Raw genomic sequence first — 26079 nt, 5'->3', positions numbered from 1 at the left:
ACTTGGGCAGGAGATGGTGCAAGAGACTCAAAGCTTGGTTAACAAGGATATCAACTTTCATTAGCAAATAAGAATTATAATATCCTTTATTGTACACAAATATATGTATAATGGATTTTAATACTAATGGATATCAATAATAAAAAGTCCATTAAAGTCAGTAGATTTATGACATACTTTTAATATAAATCGAATTGACATGCAGTACTCACAAATTCATGCATTAATTGGAGCCGCCTCCCTCACAGTATCCATCATAAGCAGAAATAAGTGAACCAAAGCAATTCATAGGTAGAAGAGTATATATCAAAAGCAAAAAAATGAACCAAAGCAATTCATAGGTAGAAAAGTATATACCAAAAGCAAAAAAATGAACCAAAGTAATTCACAGGTAGAACAGTATATATCAAAAGCAAACAAATGAACCAAAGCAATTCATAGGTAGAACAGTATATATCAAAAGCAAAAAAATGAACCAAAGGAATTCACAGGTACAACAGTATATATCATAAGCAAACAAAATGAACCAAAGCAATTCACAGGTACAACAGTATATATTAGAAGCAAAAAATGAACCAAAGCAATTCATAGGTAGAACAGTATATATCAAAAGCAAAAAAATGAACCAAAGTAGTTCACAGGTACAACAGCATATATCATAAACAAACAAAATGAACCAAAGCAATTCACAGGTACAACAGTATATATCAGAAGCAAAAAAATGAACCAAAGCAATTCATAGGTAGAACAGTATATATCAAAAGCAAAAAAATGAACCAAAGCAATTTAAATGTATCTACATTCTTTGTCATTGACAGCACATGGTAATGACCAAGTACAACTCCTTATATGCTCTTCTAATAAAAAAGAAGCCCAAATGTTTCTGAAATCACTCACCTGGTTAACAAATATCCGTAATAGCCAAATGTAAGAGTAGTTGGCCATACAAATCTCCATCAGTAGGATGCTTTCTGTTTAATTTTCATGTGCTGTTGATTCCATGGTATAAAAAAATATTGTTTCAAAGTTTCTCAAGATTTTGTATCTTCATCCATATTTGATTACAAATCAGCATTATTTGTCCAATGTTGAAAGGCCTCTATGAAAAGTATTATGACAGAGTTTGTCCATTTCTGTTCAACATTTCTTTTAGATACTGCTGTGTAATTTTTTTTCTGGTTTTAGTAATGGGAACCATATTACTGGCCAGATAGCATCTTCTGTATAAATATGAAAAGCATTCAAGCATTCAAGCTAGGATACCTTCAATTAAATTTGGTCCAAATTCTGTAAAGTGGTCATTTAAGGTTTTTGTTTTCAGTAACAGCAGCCATATTTAATCAGCTGGCATCAGTATGAAAGGTCTTCATTAAAGGATGCTTTCAGTACAGTTTGGTCTAATTCTGTTAACTGGTTTGGAAGAAGTCATATAAAGCTTTTCTATTTTTAGTAACAGCAGCAATATTTTAGGGTGGAATCAGAATCATTTGTAAAAATCTGAAACGTCTTCAAGAAAATCATTTCTTTCAACTTTGGTCAAATTCTATTCAGTAGTTTTGGAGAAGGTGTTTAAAGGCCTTTTCTGCTTGAAGTGATAGTGGCCATATTTAATGGCATTATTTGTAATTTTAAAGGCTACCAAGATGCTCTTTCCCAAGCTTGGTTGAAACAGGCAAAGAGGTTTATGAGAAGATCTGAAAATAGCAATTAATGACAGACAACAGACAGATTTTTCTGTTTTTGGTAATGGCAGCCAAATTGGATAGTAGATCTGCATCATGATTCAAAATGAAAAAGACAAACCCAAGACAGCTTGTAAGGCCAACTCAGGTCAGTGACTTTTCAAAATGTATGCACCTATATAAATGAGTGGAATGTTACATTATTAAAATCCTGGATGGGTCTTATACCAGAATACACTTGGTTCCTGCTTGGGTACCACATGCACAGTGTGTTCTTCAATTAAGATTTAAGGAAAGTGATGGAAATACAAGTTTTCTGACTGTATAGTGACCATATAAGACCTTCACTGACCAATGTCAGCACTATAATTGGAATGAACAGAGACTGTGGTATAATAAAAACCTGGTATCCCATTGCTTTTTGATGATTAATCATGAAGTTCCATTGACCTGCCAAATGCAGACATATGGACCAAAAAGAAACAACATATTAGGTATGGAAGTAATATTAATGTTCTTTTGGAATGGTACTTTCAGCATCTATACTCTTCCCCAAAACCACCACCCCACGTCTCCCACATACACATATTCCTTCTTGTTATATGGCTATTTGGTACATAATGCAATTTGCAGCTACAGACTTCAACTAGTATTCTAATTAAGGATATATATATATATAAATTTACACACACACACACACACACACACACACAGATATATATATATATATATATATATATATATATATATATATATATATATATATATATATATATATATATATATATGTATATATATATACACATATATATCAAATAGACTGGAAAACACCTATCTTAGGATCCCCCATTGTAGGCAACAGATGTCATTATTTGCAGAAAGTATTTATACTCAGCTACCAATTTTTGATACAAGGTTACCCTATGTTCCCATTTTGAAATTTCCAAAGAGACCTATGTTGTCCTTCAAAAATAAAGCATATGGGAAATAAAAATCATTTTTGGATATGGAATGGGGCCATATTTGGTACCAAAACTGACCTAGGAAAAATTCCTGATATGTGACATATATTTTCCAAAGGGAGTAGTTCTTAACCCCAGGAACCTAAGCCTTAGGTAACAACTTGGGAGTCTACTGAAACAAACCTTGTAAGTACTGATTCATTCATAGAGACATATGTTGAGTGTTCATTGCAGAAATGGAAATATTGGAGCCCAAGGGTTCTTACAAGGTCAAATGTGGGGTCATTTAGAAAAGACCAAAACAAATAGTAATACAGATATCCTTGCACATTTCAACATCTTTTTTTTTAAATTTACATACATATCAAAGTCAGCCACAACTGCTGCAAGCCTTCCTTACCATGATTTGAATTCCACATTAAGCAACCATTTGCCTTTAGAATTTATTTTTGGCATTTGTGTCTGCATTACTGCCTTTACACTAATTTGGAAATAAATGCAGTAGTGTTTTTCTGTAAATTTCATGTTCTTTTTTTAACCTTTTTCTTCCCATGACCATCAACTGTGTGTTATCAGTTGCTGCCCAAGCTAACCAAAATTAGTATACTATTTATGTTGGCCAAAGAAAATGATCATTTGATGCTTTTTGGGGGACAATAAGCATACTCTATTCTGCTATATAGTTTTGTACTTTGCTCAGGATTTGATTTTTTTTAAAGAAAACAATATCACAAGTTTTCCTTGCTAGTTATTATTGTCACCTTGTATATCTTAGACCTGGATAAAATAAGTTTGACATATATTTCATGGATGTAATTTGGGTTTTACAATATACAACTAGCCCATACTTCAGATGTGCAACTCTCAATAGACTGCTAGCACAACTTGGTCATTTTTCACATCCCGGCCCTCAGCAGTGAATTGGAAAAAAATAGATAACTTTTTTAAATTAAATTATATTTATAATTCATTTATTGCTCTTTCAGAAGAATGTATTGTCTACTCTGGCAAAATTCACTTTCTTTATTTTAATAATTTCTAAAGTTGGAGTACTTGGACAAGTTCATTTCTCTAGCACAAGGGAAAAGCAATTTCAAACAACTGTCCACACTGATTCCCTAATACACATATAAATTAATCTCAGCCACATTACATGAAAGTAGCAAAGAGGTATGCGAGCATTCTCTCCACTGTGCTTTCTTGAAATGCATAAAAGCTATTGCTTTTACAAGCTCCGCTTTCAGAAGTACCTAATAACTGTATAAAAGAACCTCACAAAGTCAGTCAGTCCAAAATGAACAATAATAATCTTTTATCAGTCTCTGCATAGTGGCAACTTTTCCCACCAAAGATGAAAAGTTTGCAGCCTAAAATGAACATAGTGTCAACATGATGCATCATGGATTGGTCTCATTTAAGATAAGTTGTTGGGAGTGGAGGTATTATTACTCTGGGTCATAACATAAAAATTTATTGAAATTCCCATCCAATAATTACATAAATTGTTCCCATGCCTCTACTGTAAAGACAAATGCACATATTTTGCAACCATACATCTTTCTTGCCTTCAGGATTATAGTTAAGAGGCTCAATGCTAGAGGTGGGGATCAAAATAGTTTAGTGTGAGAATACAGTGTTTACAGAGCATTCTATTTTGGTTTCCAGTTGCAGTCTTCAGCTATCATGGTGTCTACTGAGTACAATTTAAAGAAAATTTGGAAAGATTTTGTACCAAAACCCCACCCCTACCTCATAAGATCTGACATTTTTACTTGAAATAATATTTTACATTTAAGGGACGATCACTTTAGCAGTGAAGTTTCCTGTAATATAAAAACTGGGGTGGGGGTGGGTGAGGGTTAGGATTAAAACTACACTTGCCAGCCAGCTAAATGCAGTGTGGATTTTGCAAAGTTCTTCAAAATTCCATCCAGAAGAGTTTGTGTAATGTTTACGATGAGGAAAACATGAAAACTAGTCAAATTAGACTTTACTTATTATTTTCAAGTAAATATAAGGAATAAAAGTTTTGAAAACCGGCGAAATTGATGATAGTTTACAGTTGTCATGGCACCGACTTCAATATGGCGGAGGTTTGTTTACTTTCGCTTGGTCACTTAGTCCTATAATTAAATTTTACCGTTGCTCAAATTCCAGATTTTCCTACGTGACTGTTAAACTTAAAAAAAGAAGAAAAATATACTGATTATATACCAGGTCGTTAAAATGTCTTACATTGCCGTATAAATCTTAGAAATCAGTGGAGACTGATTACGAACGCGGGAAGCCAGAAAGCTTATAACATGTACTGCAGTAAACGTTACGATATAAATTATTTCGTAATCAGGAACATAGTTTATAATAAAATATGTGAACCAAATTCATCCGTCTAAAAGAATTCAAAAGGATAAAAACTTACAATGTGCATTCAACTACTCTTTCGATTTATATTTCCAATAAACCACCAACTCAAACTTGGAACACCGACGAGTCAAGACAAGAACAATGCGTTTCGCAAGGAATGTTGGGTATTAAACATGTCAGCCTCCATAGCAAAATTCATACCGAAAACAACTTTGCAAACAGGCGAAAAGGCGATAGGATCACTAATATTTTTCCATGGATCAGGTTACATATATTCAAATATAACATTCTGTAATATTACAAAAGGATGAAAATTCTTGGATAATGGTAAAATATTTGTTCCACGTAAACCATGGCCCTTTGATCGGTGTCCAGGTGATTTTTTTACTTGCAAAATTTACTCAGTCGAAATTACCAATCACACATATATTTGTTTTGTATTTCGAAGAATAAGCGATGCTTTAAAAAAGATGACAAGTAATTGACAAAGAGACAATAATGAGAAATGTTACCTGCATTTACATGACAAGATGTGTAGATGAGGAGGAATCCAAATAGACAATATTTAATGAACAGTAGACAAATTTACCACAAATAAATTATACATTCTTGACTTGTGGTCCAATAGCTTCTTTAAATCCATATTCTCCTTTCCCAAATTCTAAACTTTAACTCTGCATGACTTTAGCAGTATTGGTAGTATAACTTACTATTACCAACAGAATTAGTAGTAAGATGAATTTGCCCATGTTACATAAGCAGAAATGTCTGGTTGTCAGAATTCATTCAGCTAGGAAACAAATGTGGAGAGGTAATGGTGCAAGAATAGCCAGTTGATTCCGAGTCTTCATTGGTTAGTGGGATCAAACTGATATTTGATGGCATTTTAAAGTATGTCACATAGATCCTCTAATTATAACATTTCTTGACTTTTTGCAGGAGACTCAGGTGAAGGAATAAAGTCCTGGCTGCAGTCAGTTCTTGGTCTAGAATTCAGCTTCCCTCACTTGAGAGTTGTGTTTCCAACTGCCCCACCAAGGTATAAAGATATATGGTATAATGGAGTCACGATTAATCTAAGACTGTGCATGTTTGAATCATCTGAAAAAAATTCTTTAAAAAACTCATTACATCAGTAGAATAAAGGTTGAGACATACACTATTTCTTCAACAGGGAAAACAAGATCCTCATCATAAGCATATAGTTGGGTTTTTTAGTCTTGCCTTTATAGTCAATTATGCTGCACCATTCATTTACCTGAAATGTGATCACTTCACAAATTTATTCAGATGTTCAGAGATTTTCTTTTATGGGATGTTATTCAAATTGTTTTTTATGGTTGTAGGCTAAACTTCTAACTTGAAACTTCATAGGTGAATGAATGATTTCCCATTTCTCTTAGAGTAAGTTTCCATGACTCCTTGCACATGCATTATCTCCCTTGATCTATCAGAACATTTTCATCTTGTGTTTATAGAAAAGACATGAATGGTCCAATTGATCCTATTTATACCTAAATATTGTGTGCAGTCTGACTGATGTATTTGGATGTCAAAATGTATCACACAAGTGTGTAGAACATCTTGTTCAAAGAGGAGGAATGGCAGCTACAGGAGTCTAGAGAGTCAGGTGTTGTATACTGGGTTATAGAGGGTTCAAAGTTGGCAGAAAAACAAGTTCTGAAAACTTTTATATGGGGGTCTAGAGGAGATGTAAAATGTTGGAGAGGAAACCTTTATGGTGGAAGATACCAGGGAATCAAGGAAAAAAATCACCAACCTAGGGCATGGAAAGGTTCCATGAATCCTTGCACATAATGAAACAGAGACTGAAGTAGAGACTAGAGAGGTACAGATTGAGTGCATTTCTGTTGGACTCTCCAGAACACAGTAATGTTCTTGTTTCTGTCTTCGACCTTATTTAATATTGATTTGTATCCTTTATTTATATTGTTTACCCACATTAACTCAGTTTATTTTGATGCATTTTTGACTGAATTTATAATTTTAATGTGTCAACAATTCTAACTTAACTTATACATATCTAATTATATACAGCCGATATAAGGGTTGTTAGCTAGGGTCTAGTGCAAATAATTCATTACTAAGGCATCTGGGTTGCCATTTGGAACTTGCTTCCACTCACTTAATTTTTAAATATAGGGAAAAGACATTTGACGCCAGTAATTTTGAAACAATCCTTTACATTTTGTCAAATATGACAGTTTGCTTTCTTGGTTTAAAGTAATATGTCTTTAAAGTTTCATTAGCTTTATTACATTAGGAAAGATTTTCTCAAGCAAATGAGCATGAGCTGTGCTTAGAGCAGTTTTTGGAAATCTCAGTTTGGTCTGCAGCTGAATATGAGTAAGATACAGTGTTTAATCATAAGAATTTTTTGCTCTGATCAAAATATTTTCAAACATTCTGACATTATGAACAGTTGTACATTTTATTCAAGTTTTGAAGTCACAGCTATTGAATTACCAACATGCTTAAAATTTGATGTAGTCCTTTTTTATTTTCTTAAAATGTAGCCATTAATACAGACATCTTTTTCATATCATTCCGATTTACTTGGGTGAGTTGACCTTGTATTTTAAATTAGGTTATGTTATTATAGTTGAACATTGGCACTTTGTAATAGAACCATTTAATTCATTGGGGCAACTGTTACCAAAGAGTTTGCTATTACCATCAGACTTCCTACTCTCTATTTTTTCAGTGCATTGGCAAATAGCTTTAGTTAACAGGATATATCTCAGTTCGTTGAGGAATTATTTGATGTGAATTTTCCCATATCTTTTTTAAACTAAAATATATTTTTGAAATTGCTTTTTTTCCATGAAATCAAATGGTCTACTCCCATACTCCCAGGTTGAATAAGGGAAATATATTTTTATGTGGCAGGAATAATTCACTTGTAGAGAACACACACACACACACACACACACACACACTTCTCTTGGATGCCCAAATCTGTAAAATTATGCATACTTTTCATTTTTAGATGGATATAAGTTCAACAGCTGAGTCCTTGGTACAAAGAGCCTTTTTTGTCACCAAAATACTCTTTTATTTAAACTGTTTCTACAATGTGAGTATCAGTCATATAGTGTGCGAGGTACCTAGCAAAGTGATTTGAATGGAATTAGGTGAAAGTGCATAGCAGGCAAGGGGATTAAGTTAATTGTCTGTGCCTAATGATCATTTTATTCAAAATTAAATGCATGTGTACTTCGACACTTCTCTTTGATCAGCATTTCTCAGCACAGTTTGAGTCTGTCATATTAAAATACATTCCATATTTAGAAAAATAGTGCCAGGATATTGTAGTTTATTTTGTATCTTGCAAGAATAAGAACTCACTTTTTAATTGTCATAAATTAGCATAAAATCAGTCTCATGCAAAGTGAATACGTGTACTTGTACTATTCAGATGGCGGGGCCTCAAGTAGTTGAGTGGCCTAAGGTACTCACCATTATGGATCACTGCCATCTCACCTATGTCTGCATGGGTTTGAGTCTTAGGCTCAGCCAATGTATGTATGTGAGCAAGCTTGCCAGTGGCTTTTCATGGGTGGGTGGTTCTTTCCAGGGTTTTCCCAGGTTCTTCCTCCACCATTTATAATGGCCACCATGTATGGCCTATCTTGTGCTGAAAAATGGCATTAAATCCTATAACAACAAGAACAACAACTATTCAGGTGGCAACCTTACATATTTTCTTTAGTGCCAAGTGCAAGGCTGAAAATGAGCATGATTCTCCCGAGACTTGCCAATTGAAATTAGTTGATGCATCTAGTTTTTATAAGGAAAACAGAACACCAGAGAGACTGGGAGATTTATGGTCTGAATCCTGGAATAGGAAGTCCAGTGAGCCGAAAAACAAGATAACAATCAAACTTTAATAGATTTATGCATATGTTGTCGTGATTGTCAAAGGAATAATGCAATGGCATTGCAAGGAACACTGAACTCGCATAGTTATAATAATTGCATCAGGACAAAGGGCTCTGGATAATTAAAACAAGAAACTAACAAAACTGATAAGGGTGATTTTGTTAAAATTTGTTTACAAGAAAATGATAGGAGCATGCAGTGTTGCTTAAAGATGAAATAAAAAATGTGAAAAATAGAGGGTCATTTGTTTCTTCTTCCAGTGTCTTGAAAAATCAATTTGAAATGGAATTAAGCAAATAAAATAAATTTATGTAGAAAAGATAGTGTAATCTCTTCTTTGATTCCTATTAGCTACACACAAAATTAAACAATGACAAGGTAAAAAGATTGAAAATTTTTGTAGTTGTAACACAGTTATCAACTGCCATAATTTGTCATTCATTTTTAATAATAATAAATATTTCACAATGAATGAGCATTAATAATCTGCTGTGAGAGTTTTTTTGGTTACACTCGATACACTCATAATGTTCTAAATTAATGCAAGAGTAAAAAACGCGTGTGTTTGTATGTGCATTTCAACAAATTGGGATATTGGGAAATTCATGTATATGGTTTTCACTGTTTTCAGTTGAGCAGAGAAGGTCTGTATGTTATGAGTGCAGTGTCCACCAATTATCATGTACATGTACCTTATGTAAGTACTTTTAATAGACCACCTTCAAAAGAACCCCTTCCCTTAGAGCCTCTGAAAATTAGCAACTTCAAGTCCTCAAATTTGCTTGTTTTCATATCATTTGGATTTGAAACGTATATCTGAGAGATGCCTTATAATATTTGCAGGCCCTATACACCACTTGCAGGTAGAGTTTCAAATGTATGGTACGATCGAAAGCAGATTTCACCATTTGCACCAGAAGATGAGACTGTGGATTTCATGTGCAAAGAGTTAGCTCCCTTGATACAGGCAGAAGTGGACAGTGGTATTCTGATGAGCAGAATTGTAATTGGTCAGTCAGTGTAATTATTACTGCATTTGTTTTATTCAGTTGTTTAAACTTCACTGTATGCATAGGCAAATTTCACAGTTCTTCTTCAAAATATATTACCCAGTCATATTACCAAAGGAGAATTAGTGCTACCTATTTATAAATTTCCAATTTTTCTGTTCTTCTTTTTGCTGATTACAAAGTTTCCTAACTTCCTATGTTATCACTTTAGTGGCACTCTACAGTTTCACATTTTGCAAAGGGTTAGAATTTTAAAGAAAAAGAATTTCCTCAGCTTTCCTCACTGGTTATGCTGGCTATTTAAAAAAGACCTTGTATGTCTTAGGTGTAATTCAAACAACCTTTAATTCCCTTTATTTTGGTGTATGATTGATGGGTGTAATATGGGTTATAGAGTATACAGCTTGGCCTTACTCCAGATTTGCACCTTTCAAAAAGGTGCAAGCTCCAGTTGGTCATTTTCACTTCCTGAACTTCAGAGGTAAATTGTATAAAAAAGAGCTGATAACTTTTTCACATTTATCTGTTTGGTAATTCATTCATTGCACTTTCAGAAGGTGGTATTGTCTAGTCTGGCAAAATTTATATTCTCTATTTTAATAGCTGCTATGGATAGTGTACTTTAGACTAATTCAGACTGAATTTTTAGCACAAGGGAGCAGTCATTTTAGTTAGCAGTGTGTTTAGATCATGTACATTATCCAAAGAAATATCGTCCACATTACATTAATGTAGCATAGATGTATGCCGACATTCTCTCCATTGTGCATGTTTTAAACGCAAACAACTTCACCTTACATACGTCACCCTCACAAAAGTACTTAATAACTGGTGAGTGCCCCCATTACAATCTTAACACAATTAGGTGCCTTTTGTAAAAACCTGCATGGGTCACAATGGCTTCCCCTCACATTGCTATAACCATAATAAGTACATGTCTGGTGCATGATATAGAAAACTCATTTGGTATTGCTGTATAATTTTCACCAGAGTCAGGATAGTTCAGTTTCTATATTATTTTCTCTTAATGTCCAGTTCTTTGTCGCGTACGTGATGCTTTACTTATTTTATCTGTATAGAATATCATTTGGCTTTTTCCTACAGATAAGATTGTCTCATAATAGATATTGTAGTGCCTACTTAGTAAGTATCAATAACGATGCTTCAGTTCCTTTTCTTATGTGCAGGTTTTTGCATGTAATGTAGAAACTTGTTTATAATACTGTACAGATCTTCTACTGTGGTTGGATAAGTACGGTTGTTTTTTTACACATGGTTTACTCGGTAGCATGCTGCTCATACATGGTACAATAAGTACTGCTTTAGTGATTGTACCTGTATAGGCAATCAACGACATTGGTCTTCCTACAGGTAAGCTGTTACCATAATTGATTATTTGCCTTTCGCTTCTTACATGTAAATACTATAAAAAGCTTTTCAGTGATTTTACCTGTATAGGCAGTCAAAACATTGGCCTTCCTACAAGTAAGCTTTTACTTGAACTGATCAATTGCCTTCTACTTTATACATGTAAATACTATAAGCAATGCTCCAATGATTCTCCCTGTTTAGGTAGTAAAATTGACCTTGCAACAGACCGGATACATGGAATAATATCTTGTACCCCACCTCAACCTCATGAATTGAAAAATGTCATCCTGGCCAAGATGGTCATGCTCCATCATGACCAGCCAGATAACTCTGATCACAATGGGCCATGACCACAATTGATCATACAGTATCAGCCACCAGATAACAAACTTGTTCATTTCCACAACTTGAATATTGCACTAAGTACTTCCTGCATATGACACCCAGTTTAGTGCCTTAATAACCAGAACCCACATCATGAAACCAGTTATACAGCAGACTAATCTGCACAGTGCTGCTAAGCACTTCCTGCGGATGACACTCAGTCTATACGGTTTATATAGACACCATCATAGATTATCAAGACACTCCTGAGTACAATGTTCATGATGGGGCCTCAGTTTTCAAGAGATATCTCTTCACTCACCCTCAAATCTCAACCACAATGCAGCACTTATCACTTGATCGTCAACCTAAGTGCATCCAATCATCTCTTATACTCTTGGGTTTTATACTCTTGGGTTCACAATGGAATGCAACATCAGGTTCTGTTGCCATCCATTGTGAAGACTACATAATCAGTGTGAACTTGCAAGAGGTGTGATTCATGTCCCCTCTCTAACAGCTTCTAGAAGTTCTGTGATTTGCATACAACAGGCTACAAAACGGCAGTCTAGTTATTTTATGAAACAAAACAAGATTTCACGTGTTACTCTCCTTTCAGTCTCTATCCCCATGTCAACAAGGACCTCAAACCATTTCAAGATTCAGTTGACTAAGTTTGGAATCAGTGTTCAAGTAAAAGAATATATTTCCCCCAGGAATGAGAATTAAATTTATGTAGTGGTAGGTTCCATGGCTGTATGGAGCAATCCATCTGCTAGAGAATTCTTTCGACTGCCAAGATTTGCACAATGCGACAGTGGACATCTTTGTCCTTGGCTGCTTTATTGGGCTCCCATAACAATGATTATGTAGTCCAAATGGAGACTGAACCTGTGACTCTCACAGTCTGCAACAATACGAGGTTGCATCTCAAAGGCAGGGAAAGCACTTTGGACTTGCATTAGGATACCTCTGCAAGCACAACTGCTGGCAATCATGATTGATATGGATGCAAACATAGAGGACTGGGAAAGCAAGTCTTTAGCCATTTTGAATGCCATAGAAGTGTGGCCCCCTCAGGATCATTATTTAGATATAGACTTTCTCAAGATGGAAGCCATTTTGAAAGCTATTCATTGTTGGCTGGAGCATTTACACAGGAATGGAATTCTTATTCTGTCCAATAACTTCACTGTGGTGAGTTATCCCAAACAGCAAAGCAGAAACAAGTATTCAGACCTTGTATTCTTGTTGGTGATTTTCTAAAGTGGTATCCTCAGTGACAATCCAGGTTTATGTTCGACATATTCTAGGCTGGCAAATATATTGGCAGACTCATTGTTCTGCAAGAACAAACTATAACAGAATGGTCTCTTCATCCCTCAGTTTTCACTCAGTAGATGCTCATTGGGATCGACCTATGATAAACCTATTGTTGGCAGAGTGGAATACCAAAATCCCAACCTTTGTCTCACCAGTTCTAAACCCAATAAGCCTTTAGATTGGAATGGCTGAATGTATACACTTATCCAACACCTCAGAACGTGATACAGGAATCTAACAAAGAATCTTACTGTCTCCTCATCCTAATTACTCCACTCAAATGGAACCATCCTCATCAATCTTGCAACAGAATTGCCAGGAATCAAGATATACCCTCATCTTCATTAAGCAACCACAACGGTGGCAGTTGTTTCACCCCAACCCAGAGTTACTGAACCTGCACATCAGGGTCTTATTGAATATGCCCTTAATAACAGTCAGTTCTAAAAAGTGGTGGAGAATCCTTCAAGTGAGCTGGGTATCCACCTTAGAGGTGTATGGTGACAATGGAATGTAATCTCACTGGAACACACAAGAGTACTTTATATGTATGCATCCATACCTCAGTAGTGTACTTTCTGTGGCTGTTTGATGAGAAACCATTTGCACCAATCACAATTAAACCTACCATTCCACAATAACTGGCACACTGTGCTCTCATGGAAGAGAGGATATAGGACAAATCAAAGATCTATCTGATCTTCTGTTCATTTGGATTTCATCTGGACAATGACACTGGACCCTTGCTGAAGTGGAATTTATCGTAGGTATTAACCTGGCTGAACAAGACACCATTTGAACTGCTCTCATGTGCTTAATTAGTTCACTTATCATACAAATCCTGCCTCCTTACGACTTTGGTGATTGGTAGGCAAAGTTTCCTGTTGGTGGACCCATATATATGCAGTTACAACAAAATGGATCAGTTTTACTCATGAAGTCCCTAGTTTTCATTGCCAAGAACAAGCTTCCGTTCATGGGTAATCAGATATTGGTAATAATTCCTTCCTATTCTAGACACTTCATCTCAAGGTCATCTGCGGGACCCAGTGCAAGCTCTAAGATCGTCACTACAAACACTGGATATGAGTGAAACTGTTCTATAATTATCCGTGCCATTTGATGAGATCCAATTACACTTCTACAGTTTTTATTGGAGATCTTTCATCCTAAATGGCTCAATTCAGTCTGGAGAGACCATTACCCATGGTGCAAAAGGTTACATTTCCAGGTTGTTCGACAGCTTCATAAAGATGCAGCTTCACAACTTCCGGTGTATTTGTAGGAGGGAAAAATAGTCCCTTTTGAAGCCACTCTCTGGCATATGGAGTCTGTTTCCAGTTGGGTTATCTAAAAGATGTCTCACATATCTTAAGGGGACCAGAGATGGTCTCTCTGGGGTAAGGGAATGAGTCTATCTCCTATTCTCCTAAGGTATTAAGGTATTATGATTGGGTAACACGTTTTGATGAAGAAGCCAATTTTTTCTGGTAAAATATGTTTCTACAGTAAGATTTACCCATTCATAATGTACATATACCTCCTAATCTCCACACAGTTACATCCATATAGAGAGCAGGCCTTAAGCTCCATTTCTAACTGAAAATATCACGGGATTTGGCACCAGTCCCAATATCAAGGTGAAATAATTCTAAACGCCATCTAGGTGGGCAGATAACTTTTAGCTTTTTAGCTGAAAATTTTTAGTCTGGGAGGGCTGGATTTGCAAGGTAGTAGTAGTTCTCCTAAGGTAATATCATTGGGTAAATATAATCAAAGAAAAATATTTTACTAAAAAAAATCTGTATACTAAAGATTGCAAGTTTGTCACAGTATATATAGGCAAGCTGGCTATTTGTTGCATATAGCTTCTAGATGCGAGTTTGTCATTGTATATATAGACAAGCAGCCTAATTGTTCCATATAGTCTATATATTTGAGAATATCACATTTTGGAGCAAATTTTAATAATAATTTCACTATTTTATTTAACCATTTTGTTGCACATTTTGTAATACTATGTTAAAAATACTGTGAATGCTAATTGAATGGGCATTTACATTAACTGAATTTGATTCAGGAACAAGCTAACCAATTAGAATTATAGAATTTAATTATTAAAGCAAGGTTTCTCTTTCAGCTATGTTACCATTTAACAGAAATCACACACACACACACACACACACACACACACACAAAGCTGTTGACACTAGCCCAGAGTCAAACAAACCTAATAATGCAGGTGTAATTCGATAATCATACACACATGGTCCACAGTTAAATTGGTTTGTGGTACATTTGAATTTGAGGTATAGTTTGTGGTCCATTTGAATTTTAAATACAATTGTATACATCTGATGTTTAATGGCAATCATATTACACTTTGGCAACTTACTAGCAAGACAAAATGTTGGCCCCTTATCCACAATTATCAAACATGAACTAAAATCTTAAATTTCACATGTATGTGAAAATTAAAATCAAATCATGAACAATTGATGGTAATAAAGCTTAAATGTTGAAAATAGTTTGACATCAGCTTCCATATTGTACAAAAAGTGTCCAGTATAATTTGTCTAATCCAGTCCCCAATTAGTTTGGATTCCTGTTCTTTGTGGTAGTGAAATTTATTCAGTTATAGCCCTTAAATGGTGGATTTAAACATGCATTATTGCTCAATACCCAATTCAGCTAAATATTTTGGTACCATCCATTGTCAGATTACACAAGTTACACTGTATTCAACAATGGTTTTTTTAGCAATAAGATTTATGACAAAGAATGATAAAGCATAATTTTCTAGCACTTAAAAACTGTTTCTTTTGATCTCAGTGAAAAGAAGTTTTTATTTTTTTCTTGGGGTTTAGGTGGCTTTTCCATGGGAGGTGGAATAGCTTTGCATCTCGGATACCGATTTCATAAAAATGTGGCAGGGGTGTTTGCTTTATCCAGCTTCCTCAGTAATGACTCCAAAGTTTATCAGGTAACTGACAGTTTTCATACATCAGAAACTTCATAATTATCTTTTAAAATCACTATTTACCATGTTATGGGTCATCAAATCAAATCCTCCTGACAAAAATCTTATGATTTCCAGAAACTTTTGTGTAATGGAAATCAGTGTTCCTTGAATGGCAAATTATACACCTGACCTTTACTTAATAATCCACTATGTATGGGCTAGGAGGATATGGTTGACTTGTGAGATTATTGACCAGCAGGTCTCACTGACCTTTGGGAAAGGCATGCAGTCTTGAAAATAACTTTCTGTGCAGAAACCATTATGTACTTATTAGACTTACTATGACTGCAACTGTTAGACTCCAGAATCTACATTTCTAAATTGCCATTCACATAGTTTGGTCAAGGAACGTACTTTTAAACAGCAGTTATTCTGGAAAACCCATTTTACTGTGAGCCATATTGACCTTGACCCCAAAATCAATAGGCCTTGTGATCAATTCTAGTTGTCATGAAAGATAGTGTGTGGCTCTTGTTCAAAAAATTATCACAAGTCTAGGCATTAAATATGAACTTTTATATGTCTATATTAATGGTTAATGGGGTAAATTTTAATACAAACATGAAGTTATACTGTACAAGTATTGTAATATCACATTATGTGACTTTAAATGATTAATACACTGAACTTTTGGGTGATTGTAATTACCACTTACTTTGTACAGTTTGGTCTCCTGTTGTCAATATTGGTACAGATTGGTCTCTATGGTTATCATGTTTTGACCCCTTCATATGTCCTCAAACACTATTTAGTGGAATTTGCTCAATTTTGAGTTACATAATTAAGTTTTGTTGGCAATATCGGCACAAAAGTCTACAATTATAGTGTAATTTTACTGACAAACTGCATGTGTTTGTGTGAATCATAAACCACCTGCCATCATAATTTGGAGCATAAGTAAGGTGGTGTTAAGTATCATTTAAACCATTGGAGTGTTTCTCTCATATACTTATGACCAAGGTTTTTCCTGTCAATCTCTGTGTGTGACCAAGGGGTCAAAAAGGTATAAATATCAGTCATGTACTGTGTTATAGCAGACACACACACAACACAGTGCATGAAATAGAGGTGCACAAGCTATATATTCTTCAATGTTAGAGATGTATGGTCAGGACTTAGAATTTAACCTTACTGTAATAATGCTGATACAGACAAATATGCTTGTTCTGCCACAATGTTAACTGGTTGTTTTCTTCTATACTGACTTGAATGACAAACAATAGTACATTACATATTTCTACATAATTTGATTAAACTTAATATAGTAATAGATAAATTTGTAGGGAGCATAAGTAAGGGGATGTTAAGTATCTCTCATATATATTGGTGAAGGTACAAAGTCTGAAACGAAAATATTTGTGCAGAACCATTTTTCATTTTTCAGTCCCATTGACCATGACCTTTGACTCCTTTTGCCTGAAATTGATAAACTTCTTCCTTACCCAAAGTGTAAGCTATCCACAAATTTTGCTCTAGCTGTGACAAAAACTAATGTTTCAGGGTCTGCAACATAGAACTATTGTTATTGCACAGAAACCAATTTTATTCTTGCAGTCACAGTGGCATTGGCCTTTGACCTCAGAATTGTTGGGCTTGTTCCTTACCCCAAGGACAAATAATCCACCAAGATTGGCACTTGTACCTGTTGGAGACCTTGAGTTATGGTACAAAATAGACAGATAGACATGTGCAACATTATAGCATGACACATGCCACCTTCAGGAGAACATGTTAAAAAAACACAAACATTACTAGTGTTTGTATATATAATCAAAGATCAGTGCAGGATAAACTACTATTCAGTTACTAGCTTCTGCATTAGGAACTGTTTTCTTATAGTGCTGAGAGGTGGGATATTGTACCTGGGCTGAAGAGCAAGGGCACTATACCCCACCAAACAACACTATAGGAGATCAGTTCCGAAGGGAGAAGGCAATAACAGATTTAATACTTCACATGTAATGTAACAATGTTGGTATGTGGCAGTAATCACATTTGGAACATGTAAAATTCCCTTAGTCAAGTATAGCATCTCATATTGAATGGGAAAATACATACTGTTCCAAAGTAGATCACTGTAGTTAGCCAATTGAAACTTGGGAATTTATCACAATGCACCTCCCTGTTACATTGACCCATCATAACACAGTGTACATACCCATTTCAGTGACCCATCATAACAGTGTACATCCCCATTTCAGTGACCCATCATAACACAGTGTACCTCATTACAGTGACCCATCATAACAGGGCTTGAATTTAACACAAATTTCTTTGTAGCCAGAAGGACTAGTATATTGAGAAATTTACTAGTCCTGCCAAATCTTTACTAGTCCTGTTCAAAAAACAATATCACACAGCTTTCATGTACGTTTACCGATTCAATTTTAAAGTTTGAACAACCCGCAACAAAACTGGATGTTTTCTGTGTGTTTGTTTTTTGCGAATTGTGTACACCACATAATGTTCCTTTCCTCATCATAATTCTGCCATTACCTGTCTTTTGTCCATTTCTTCTGAAATTTTCCATTATGCTTTTCCCTATCATAAGAATTATTCCTTATCATTCTCATTCAACGTTTGCTTTTTTTTCTGGTGGCTGAACACCTTCTATCAAATGCCACATTTTGCCTGTCTTATAAGGAGAGAATTGTGCCTTGTTTTGAAATACGAGATGTTATAGTATAGCTGACGTGAATTATTTAAAGCAAGAAAAGGTATGGCATAGCGTCCTTTATATAAGAAAGAGCAAGAAACACGTTTCAAAACATGTCTTTGCCCCCTCCCACAATTAAATGGCCTCTTCCTAACAAAGACTTAACTTCAGCGAATGTTCTGCATGATCAAAGCAGTGGCCTTTGTAAACACTGTTATAAAATATTAGCATCAGAAGATAGTGTTAGTTTCAGCATGGAAAAGGTGTGTTCCCATCAAATAAGCCATCTGACACTTGGCGCATTGTATTTAAAAGCTCCAATTACGGTATCGTAAGTCATAAGTTTGGTAATTGTTCCTAATTAATCGAACCTCAGTGTATTGTTGAAATTAATAATAAGGTGGAAAATTTTTAAATCTTAGATGCCCATGCTCTGAGATTTTAATTCCCAACAAATGTACGGCATTCTGCTTGGATATCTCCACGTGTATTCAATTATTTGTTCATTCTTGTAAGGGAAAAATATAAAAACTATTCTTATCATCATAGTAAAAGTAGCTGTATGAAAAGGATGTATCAATAAAGTATTCGTAATAAATTGATCTAATTCTTATAATTATTTCGATGGAAATGTAAAAGATGTAATTTCCTGTTTGCAGCTTTTGGAGCGTTTGGGTAGAGAGCAAAACAAAAACCAAAGAACCTTAAACAAAAAAAGTGCAAACTAATTTATTTGAATAGTTTTTGCCTAGTTCCTTTGTGTGGTATACCGCTTTGTAGTTTGTTACTGTGGTCAAGTGAATAAAATGTGATACCATGTCATATTTTCATTTAATTCATTATCAGATTAATTAGAATCAATTACCAAACTTCCGTTGTTAATGACAGGACCATAATTTGCGCTGTTAAGTGAAATGCACAGAAATTGACTTCATCTTCTCATGCTAATATTTTATGACTGTGTGGATGTCAAGCACTGCTTTGATTCTACAGAATATCTGCTAAGTCAAGTCGTTATTAGGGAATGGCATAAACAAACGCTGACTATTGATAACCGAAACTTACTAGCCCATCAGACTATTAACATTATGAAAGTTACTAGACTGACATGAAATCTGCTAGCCTCGAGCTTACGGACTACCGCTAATTTCGAGCACTGTATAATACAGTAGGAATAAAATTACATTAATTTCAGACAGGAAAGATAAAGAGAACCTAAGAGAATACAGTTAATGCATATCTGTCCTGAACAAGTCATTTGGAAAATACAGGTTGTGTTAGATCATTTTACCTTTATGAATGTTAGGACTGCTATCAAATGAAGGATACATTCATGTTTACTGGTGTTTTTGATGTGACATTGTTGTAGTTTTTAACATGAAAATGCTATATTGGGTCCTGACAGTGTCAAAATTTTCTGTTTATGGGTCACAAATGAGTGAACATTTAAAATGTTTATTGTGGATTTAAATGTATCAAATTTGATGTTCACCATCACATAATGTGCAGCCTTTGTAGTTAATGGAATTGTTCAAAATCTGGTATATTTTGATATCACCCTTTTGATGGAAGTCGTGATAGTAGATAGGTGAGTGATTAACATATTAGTTAAGTTTTAAGAATAAAATTACCTCATACAGTGTTTTTTTCTTCCTCCAGATGCTCTTTGCAATAATTTTAACCTTTTGTCTTTCTTTTTTGCCAAACATATAGGCAATACAGTCTGACTCCAGCCAGTTACCTCCCCTTTTCCAATGCCATGGGAAGAGAGATGAATTAGTTCTGTATGACTGGGGACACACAACATTCAATAAATTGAAGGAATTTGGTGTTCAAGGAGAGTTCCATATGTACAACAAGCTGTACCATGATCTCCAGAAACAGGAGCTTATTAAACTACAGGAATGGATCATGAAAGTCATACCTCTGGAATCTAGCATGTAATATTCAGGATTAAAACAGTCTGTCGTCTCTAAGGAGACTGAAAAGAATCCTGTCTTTGGTGGAGTTTTGTTCATAAATCCATTGTAGTCATGGTTTTGTAGTTCATATTTCAAGAGAGTCATTAAAAAATGTAGCACTGTTTTCATAATACCTCAATGTTTATTTCTAACCTAGTTCAGACTAATGTCAATGAAGGCCCTTTTGAGTCAGATACAATGGTAGTCAATTATGGACTAGTGCGTATTGTACAAACAAATTTTGTTTGTGCCTAATTTGAAAAAATTGTTTCATAAATCTTCAAAGTAATGAATATTGGAAAGTAGACATGTATTTATTTTATTTTTTAACGAGGTCCATGTCATTACCAGATTATTTCAAGAACTACATTATAATGAAGGAAACTATTACAAATCAGATCTGATTGCAGTCATAAGGCCAGTTTGTATCATGAAATTATATCATGTGATCCCAAGTCTTGCTTTTAATAAAATATGTTCTGTGATTGTCGTCACAAACATATCACCATATGAGACACAAGTAAATTATTTTTTTAATAGAATCAAATTTTGATTAAAGCTATAATGGGTATGTCAGATGGTCGGGGCCACTTTCACTCTTAATTGTTAGGGTAAATTTGATACCAAGGTTACTGAGTGCAAAAGACCTCCGTTTTTTCAAGCCTTATAGTATTGTTTGTTGATCATGCATGGCGTAAAATGTTTAGTATTATCCAGTTTAGTAATTACCCAAAATGTTAATCAAACTAACTCAAGGACATTTTGTTATTTTTAAACTCATTTAACGAGTTGATATCTGAGGGTGGGCAAAAGTGCTACCTACAAGCTATAGCATAAATACTTCTGTAATCTTAAGAAATTAATGAATTTGAGGAATATGCTTTCCTAATCCAATTAATATGGAACCAATATCATTATGGATGACATCACTTAGCTCTGTATGAGGGGACCATATAGTTATAACCAAGTGGAACCTCTGACATATGGATGTCAAGCAGCTGCTAATTAAAAAACATGTGCTAATAATAACAGGGATATGCCATGAGGCAAAGTCCAGTAGCTACTGGCTTTACATGTGCTAATAATAACAGGGATATGCCATGATGCATGGTCCAGTAGCTACTGGCTTTACATGTGCTAATAATAACAGGGATATGCCATGATGCATGGTCCAGTAGCTACTGGCTTTACATGTGCTAATAATAACAGGGATATGCCATGATGCATGGTCCAGTAGATACTGGCTTTACATGTGCTAATAACAACAGGGATATGTCATGAGGTGTGGTCCAGTAGATACTGGCTTTACATGTGGTAATCATAACAGGGATATGCCATGAGGTGTGGTTCAGTAGATACTGGCTTTACATGTGCTAATCATAACAGGGATATGCCATGAGGTGTGGTCCAGTAGATACTGGTTTTACATGTGCTAATCATAACAGGGATATGCCATGAGGCATGGTCCAGTAGATACTGGCTTTACATGTGCTAATCATAACAGGGATATGCCATGAGGCATGGTCCAGTAGCTACTGGCTTTACATATGCTATTCATAACAGGGATATGCCATGAGGCAAAGTCCAGTGGCTTTACATCATGATAATAGTACATCAGTGAAAGAAGCACTACAGCTGACTTATTTTGCTGGCAAAATCAGTTGTCAAGAGCTGATATGGTGTAAACAACATGGCAGCTCTTTACTTGTTTATATTGGAAAGATGGTTGATGCTGATCACAATACATCTGAGTTTGATAGTCCTAACTAGAATGAAGTTGACTAGGTAATGTGATGGTGTCAGAAACAGTTGAAAATGAACTGATTTTCTTCAGGTATATACCATATGCTTTTCACATGGGTTGATACATAGTTACATGTATGCTGACACAGTGAAGAAATTAAAGTTCCGCAAGATTGCAGTATAAGCTTGTTGGTAAGTTTGTTTATCAGTTAATCTGTCATGTGCACTGAAAGATAAATTGTGCCTCCAAAATTCAGAAATGGGAGACAGATTTGAAAGGAACCATTTCATTTTCAGGAGTAATACAGTATGGTATTCCCTAATTGCAAACAATCCTAAAAACCAAGGGAGAGTGTGAGAGAAAGAGCATGAATTCCTTGTTCAGCTTTGAAAAATATAACATTTTTTTTCTTAACTTTTCTTCCTCTTCCTGAACATTCAGTTATGGAGTAACTGAGGGTGAGTGAGAGTGACCATTATTTAACTCAAAAAAACTTTTCTGACAGCAACAGGAACCATCTATGACTTAGCAATATGTGCATCAAGACCTGTCTTTACTCCCTGAACTTCCGATTAGTTTTTTTTTCACTTTTTAGTTTTGTTTTTAAAAAAACTAGTTTCAAAAGGTGATAAATGAAATTTGTAAATCTCATTACTTTGCTCAAATGTTAAGAAATATGAAGTTGCATAGAAATGAAGTAATTTGAAATTAAACAAGTCTACCCACCATCCCCAGAAAATAAACTTGGAAAAATAGTTTACCTACTTGTGTCATTTACTACATCATCTACACCAATTTGTTTAGAACAATTGTTGACTGCAAATTAATCTAAAGATCTAATAAGTAACTTGAGACTATATGCTGCAAGTACAAAATCTCCAATGAAAATTTCATTTATTAACAATTTTCAAGATTGTTTTAATGTTGAATTTATGCAGAAATGCAGACATAAATCAAATAATGTCATGGACACAATGTAGTAAATATAGAGCTGCTATTCCTTTATGGAATAATTTTTCTGTAAGGAATCATGCATATCCCTGGCACTGTGTTCTTGATGATAACTCAGCAACTGGTTTTTGATTTCAGTCTTAAGCAAATTTTAAAAGTTTGCAGTATTTTTTGTAAATAATTTCCACAGGAAGAATTTTTAAAAAGATGCCATGTATTTTATAAACTCTTTTAATTTAAAATTAAAATGTACACAAATTAATTGTATGGTTTTACTGTACAATTTGAAGAAAAAAACTTCTGAAATTCAGTATGGTTCACACATGATTAATGTTAGCCTGGCTTCACATTTTATCACCCTGAACAAAATATAGCACCAACATTATCTAAATAACTTCAAATAAAATGGATTATTCTTTTAAGGATTGTATTGCCCACCAGCAGAGTCTCATTAATTTTAATTTTTGTTTATTGTCACCAGGACACTAATTATCTATTAAGATTATACCTGAATGGTCTTCAGATATTTTTGGCACGATGCAAGTAATGATTATAACTGAAAACCTCACACTTTGAATGTTAGTGATTTGCAGGTCTCTCTGTATGTCTACTGCTGCTGCTTCACTCAAAAGAATACCTGCCACCAATGCATGCTTATTACAGAGAGAGACCATTTTAATAATTCCTTACTATTACAAATTTGAGGATAGGAAAAAAAAGGCAAATGATGCAGATTTCGCCTGTACAATGTTTCACAGCAAAAGTGTTGTAACTTCTTCGTTATGTTGACATATTAGTTATAATTATTTATCAGGAAAATGTACAAGTTATTGCATTTTATAAAAGTCTTACCAATATTTTTGTCTGTGATGTTATGACAAAGTAGAGTTAATCAAGATGAAGATGCGTGGTAAGTCAAATATAATACCTGTATTTATTTTTTGTAAATGCTTGCCATAAGGTGGAATGTATAATGCTTGATGTTGTCTGTTTATCCATCCATTACTAGTTTAGTTTCCACGTAATAACTTGAGCTGTCCGACATCTACAGTTGCCAAACTTTGTGGATGGCTTGTTCTTCGGGGTAAAGAACCCTATTGGTTTGAGGTTCAAGGGTCAAGATCACTGTGATGGAAAGAAAAATGGTTTCTGCCCTATAACTCAAGTTCTGCACCACCTTGTGGGTGGCTTGCACTGGGGCGTAAACACCTAATGATTTTAGAGTAAAAAGGTCAAAGGTCATGGTCATTTTGACTTGAAGAAAAATGTGTTTTGCAAGTTCTTGATCAAACTTAGTGGATGACTTAGAGGACTATTGAACATGGTCAGGCATGTGATGCTATTGTTAGAACTAGATTCAATCTATTTTGATTACTGACTTTGTTAAGAACTGTTGACTAAACTGTTGATCAATTATTACAAGTTCTCAAAGTGATATATGAAATTTTATTTTCCCTTAATTGTCGAGATGCTTATTAAATAATAATGCCACAGAGAAAAAAATTATATTGCTTTGGAAAAGGGATTCCTTATGCTATCAGTCTTGAATATTTGATACAATGCTTTAAATTGTTTATAAAAGTATAGCATTTATTGTTTATTAAATTGTTTATAAAAGTATAGCATTTATTGTTTATTAATGGAGTAGTACTGGGTTATGTTTGTTGGCATATTTCTTCTTAATTAACCACTCAATAGCACACAAAAGCTGTCAATACACTATCCCATAATAAGATTTCCAAATGACTGCTGACATTAACAGTTGTGAATTAATACACTTGTAGAACTCAGAAGATGAACCCACATCTGTGCCACAGGTTGGTATATTTCAACTATAGAAAGTAGGTCATAACAAACCAGTTTGTGAGAAAGCTTGCCAGTAGCTTCTCATGGGTCGGTGGTTTTTCCGGGTTCTTCCTCCACCATTAATAGTGGTTGCCATGCATAGCCTATTGTGTGCTGAAAAATGGCATTAAACCCCGCAGCAACAACAACAAACCAGTTTTGGTCTGTGTCACATATAGAAGCCTCGTGGGGAGACAAATAATGTAACCCCTTGACTGGGATTTCCTTGTCTCTGTCAAAACCACAACGTAGATTATTTTTCTCACCCAATATTTTCCTTTAAAGTAAAAAGAACTCTTCACGAGTGTAATATAGTTCACATGCAAATGTTTACATGTGGCTCATTAATACAAATATGTTATTGAGGGCTGTGGTGTGACCATTGCATCCAAAGTACACAGTTTATACAAGTGAGCAAAGAAAAATAACAGCATAAAATGTGGCGTAGTAATGAGGTATTATCACATTTAATATATGGATATTATATGAAATTAACAATAAATAATTCATATTTATTACAAGAATCTTTTTTTATTTTCATCAGTTCCAATTCTGAAAAGTTATATTGTAAATAATCAAACGTTACTGGGTACACATCTCTACTGTAGTTATACTTAGTACAAGCTGTAAGGAAGAGTAACACCTTGCTTTAGATTATTCATAGGTAATTAGTGATCTGTGTCACTATTGTATATAGCTCTCCTTTCCTATGGAGGAGGTGAAACTGTCTGTGACATACTTGTGTTGTCCTTAATATTGATTGTAAAATTACATCTGTGTATAAAAGACCCTCCAAATACAGACCCTAGCAGATAACCATGTGCTAAACTTTCAAGTTCACAGATTTTTTTAAAATTTATTTTTCTGTCTTGGAAATATGGCAAGTACTACAGTGAAATTTGCTTATGGATTAATGTGTTGATGGAGAAATGATTTCTTCTGGCTGGTAAATGCATTATTT

The 26079-nt window shown here is 34.6% G+C and overlaps 2 protein-coding genes across 2 annotated transcripts in view; one reads left to right on the top strand and one right to left on the bottom strand.

Annotated features, from left to right (window-relative positions):
- The window catches only part of LOC149808287 (tubulin polyglutamylase TTLL5-like), a 134732-nt gene extending 129587 nt beyond the window's left edge, over nucleotides 1–5145 (bottom strand). The window contains exon 1 of the mRNA XM_089975654.1: nucleotides 5064–5145. The gene's annotated coding sequence lies outside the window, so the exon portion shown is untranslated. The remainder of the gene's footprint in view (nucleotides 1–5063) is intronic.
- On the top strand, nucleotides 5134–25642 carry LOC149808286 (lysophospholipase-like protein 1). The gene is made up of 5 exons (XM_089975644.1): nucleotides 5134–5272; nucleotides 5948–6047; nucleotides 9755–9921; nucleotides 15807–15922; nucleotides 20331–25642. The coding sequence occupies exons 1-5, from the start codon at nucleotides 5182–5184 to the stop codon at nucleotides 20559–20561; spliced, it is 705 nt and encodes a 234-aa protein (XP_089831770.1). The 5' UTR covers nucleotides 5134–5181; the 3' UTR covers nucleotides 20562–25642.
- Nucleotides 25643–26079: the final 437 nt, after the last annotated feature.

Source organism: Sinohyriopsis cumingii, chromosome 1 (genome assembly GCF_028554795.1).
Source record: "Sinohyriopsis cumingii isolate HCF-2022 chromosome 1, ASM2855479v2, whole genome shotgun sequence".
NCBI lineage: Eukaryota > Metazoa > Mollusca > Bivalvia > Unionida > Unionidae > Sinohyriopsis > Sinohyriopsis cumingii.
Note: the sequence above shows the minus strand (reverse complement) of the source record. Positions and strands in the feature narration are given on the sequence as shown.

Coding starts and splice junctions, on each gene's coding strand:
- LOC149808286 (XM_089975644.1), top strand. CDS start 5,182: ATGTCAGCCTCCATAGCAAAATTCATACCGAAAACAACTTTGCAAACA. Junction 5,273..5,947: donor AATATTTTTCCATGGATCAG/GTTACATATATT, acceptor GACTTTTTGCAG/GAGACTCAGGTGAAGGAATA. Junction 15,923..20,330: donor ATGACTCCAAAGTTTATCAG/GTAACTGACAGT, acceptor CCAAACATATAG/GCAATACAGTCTGACTCCAG.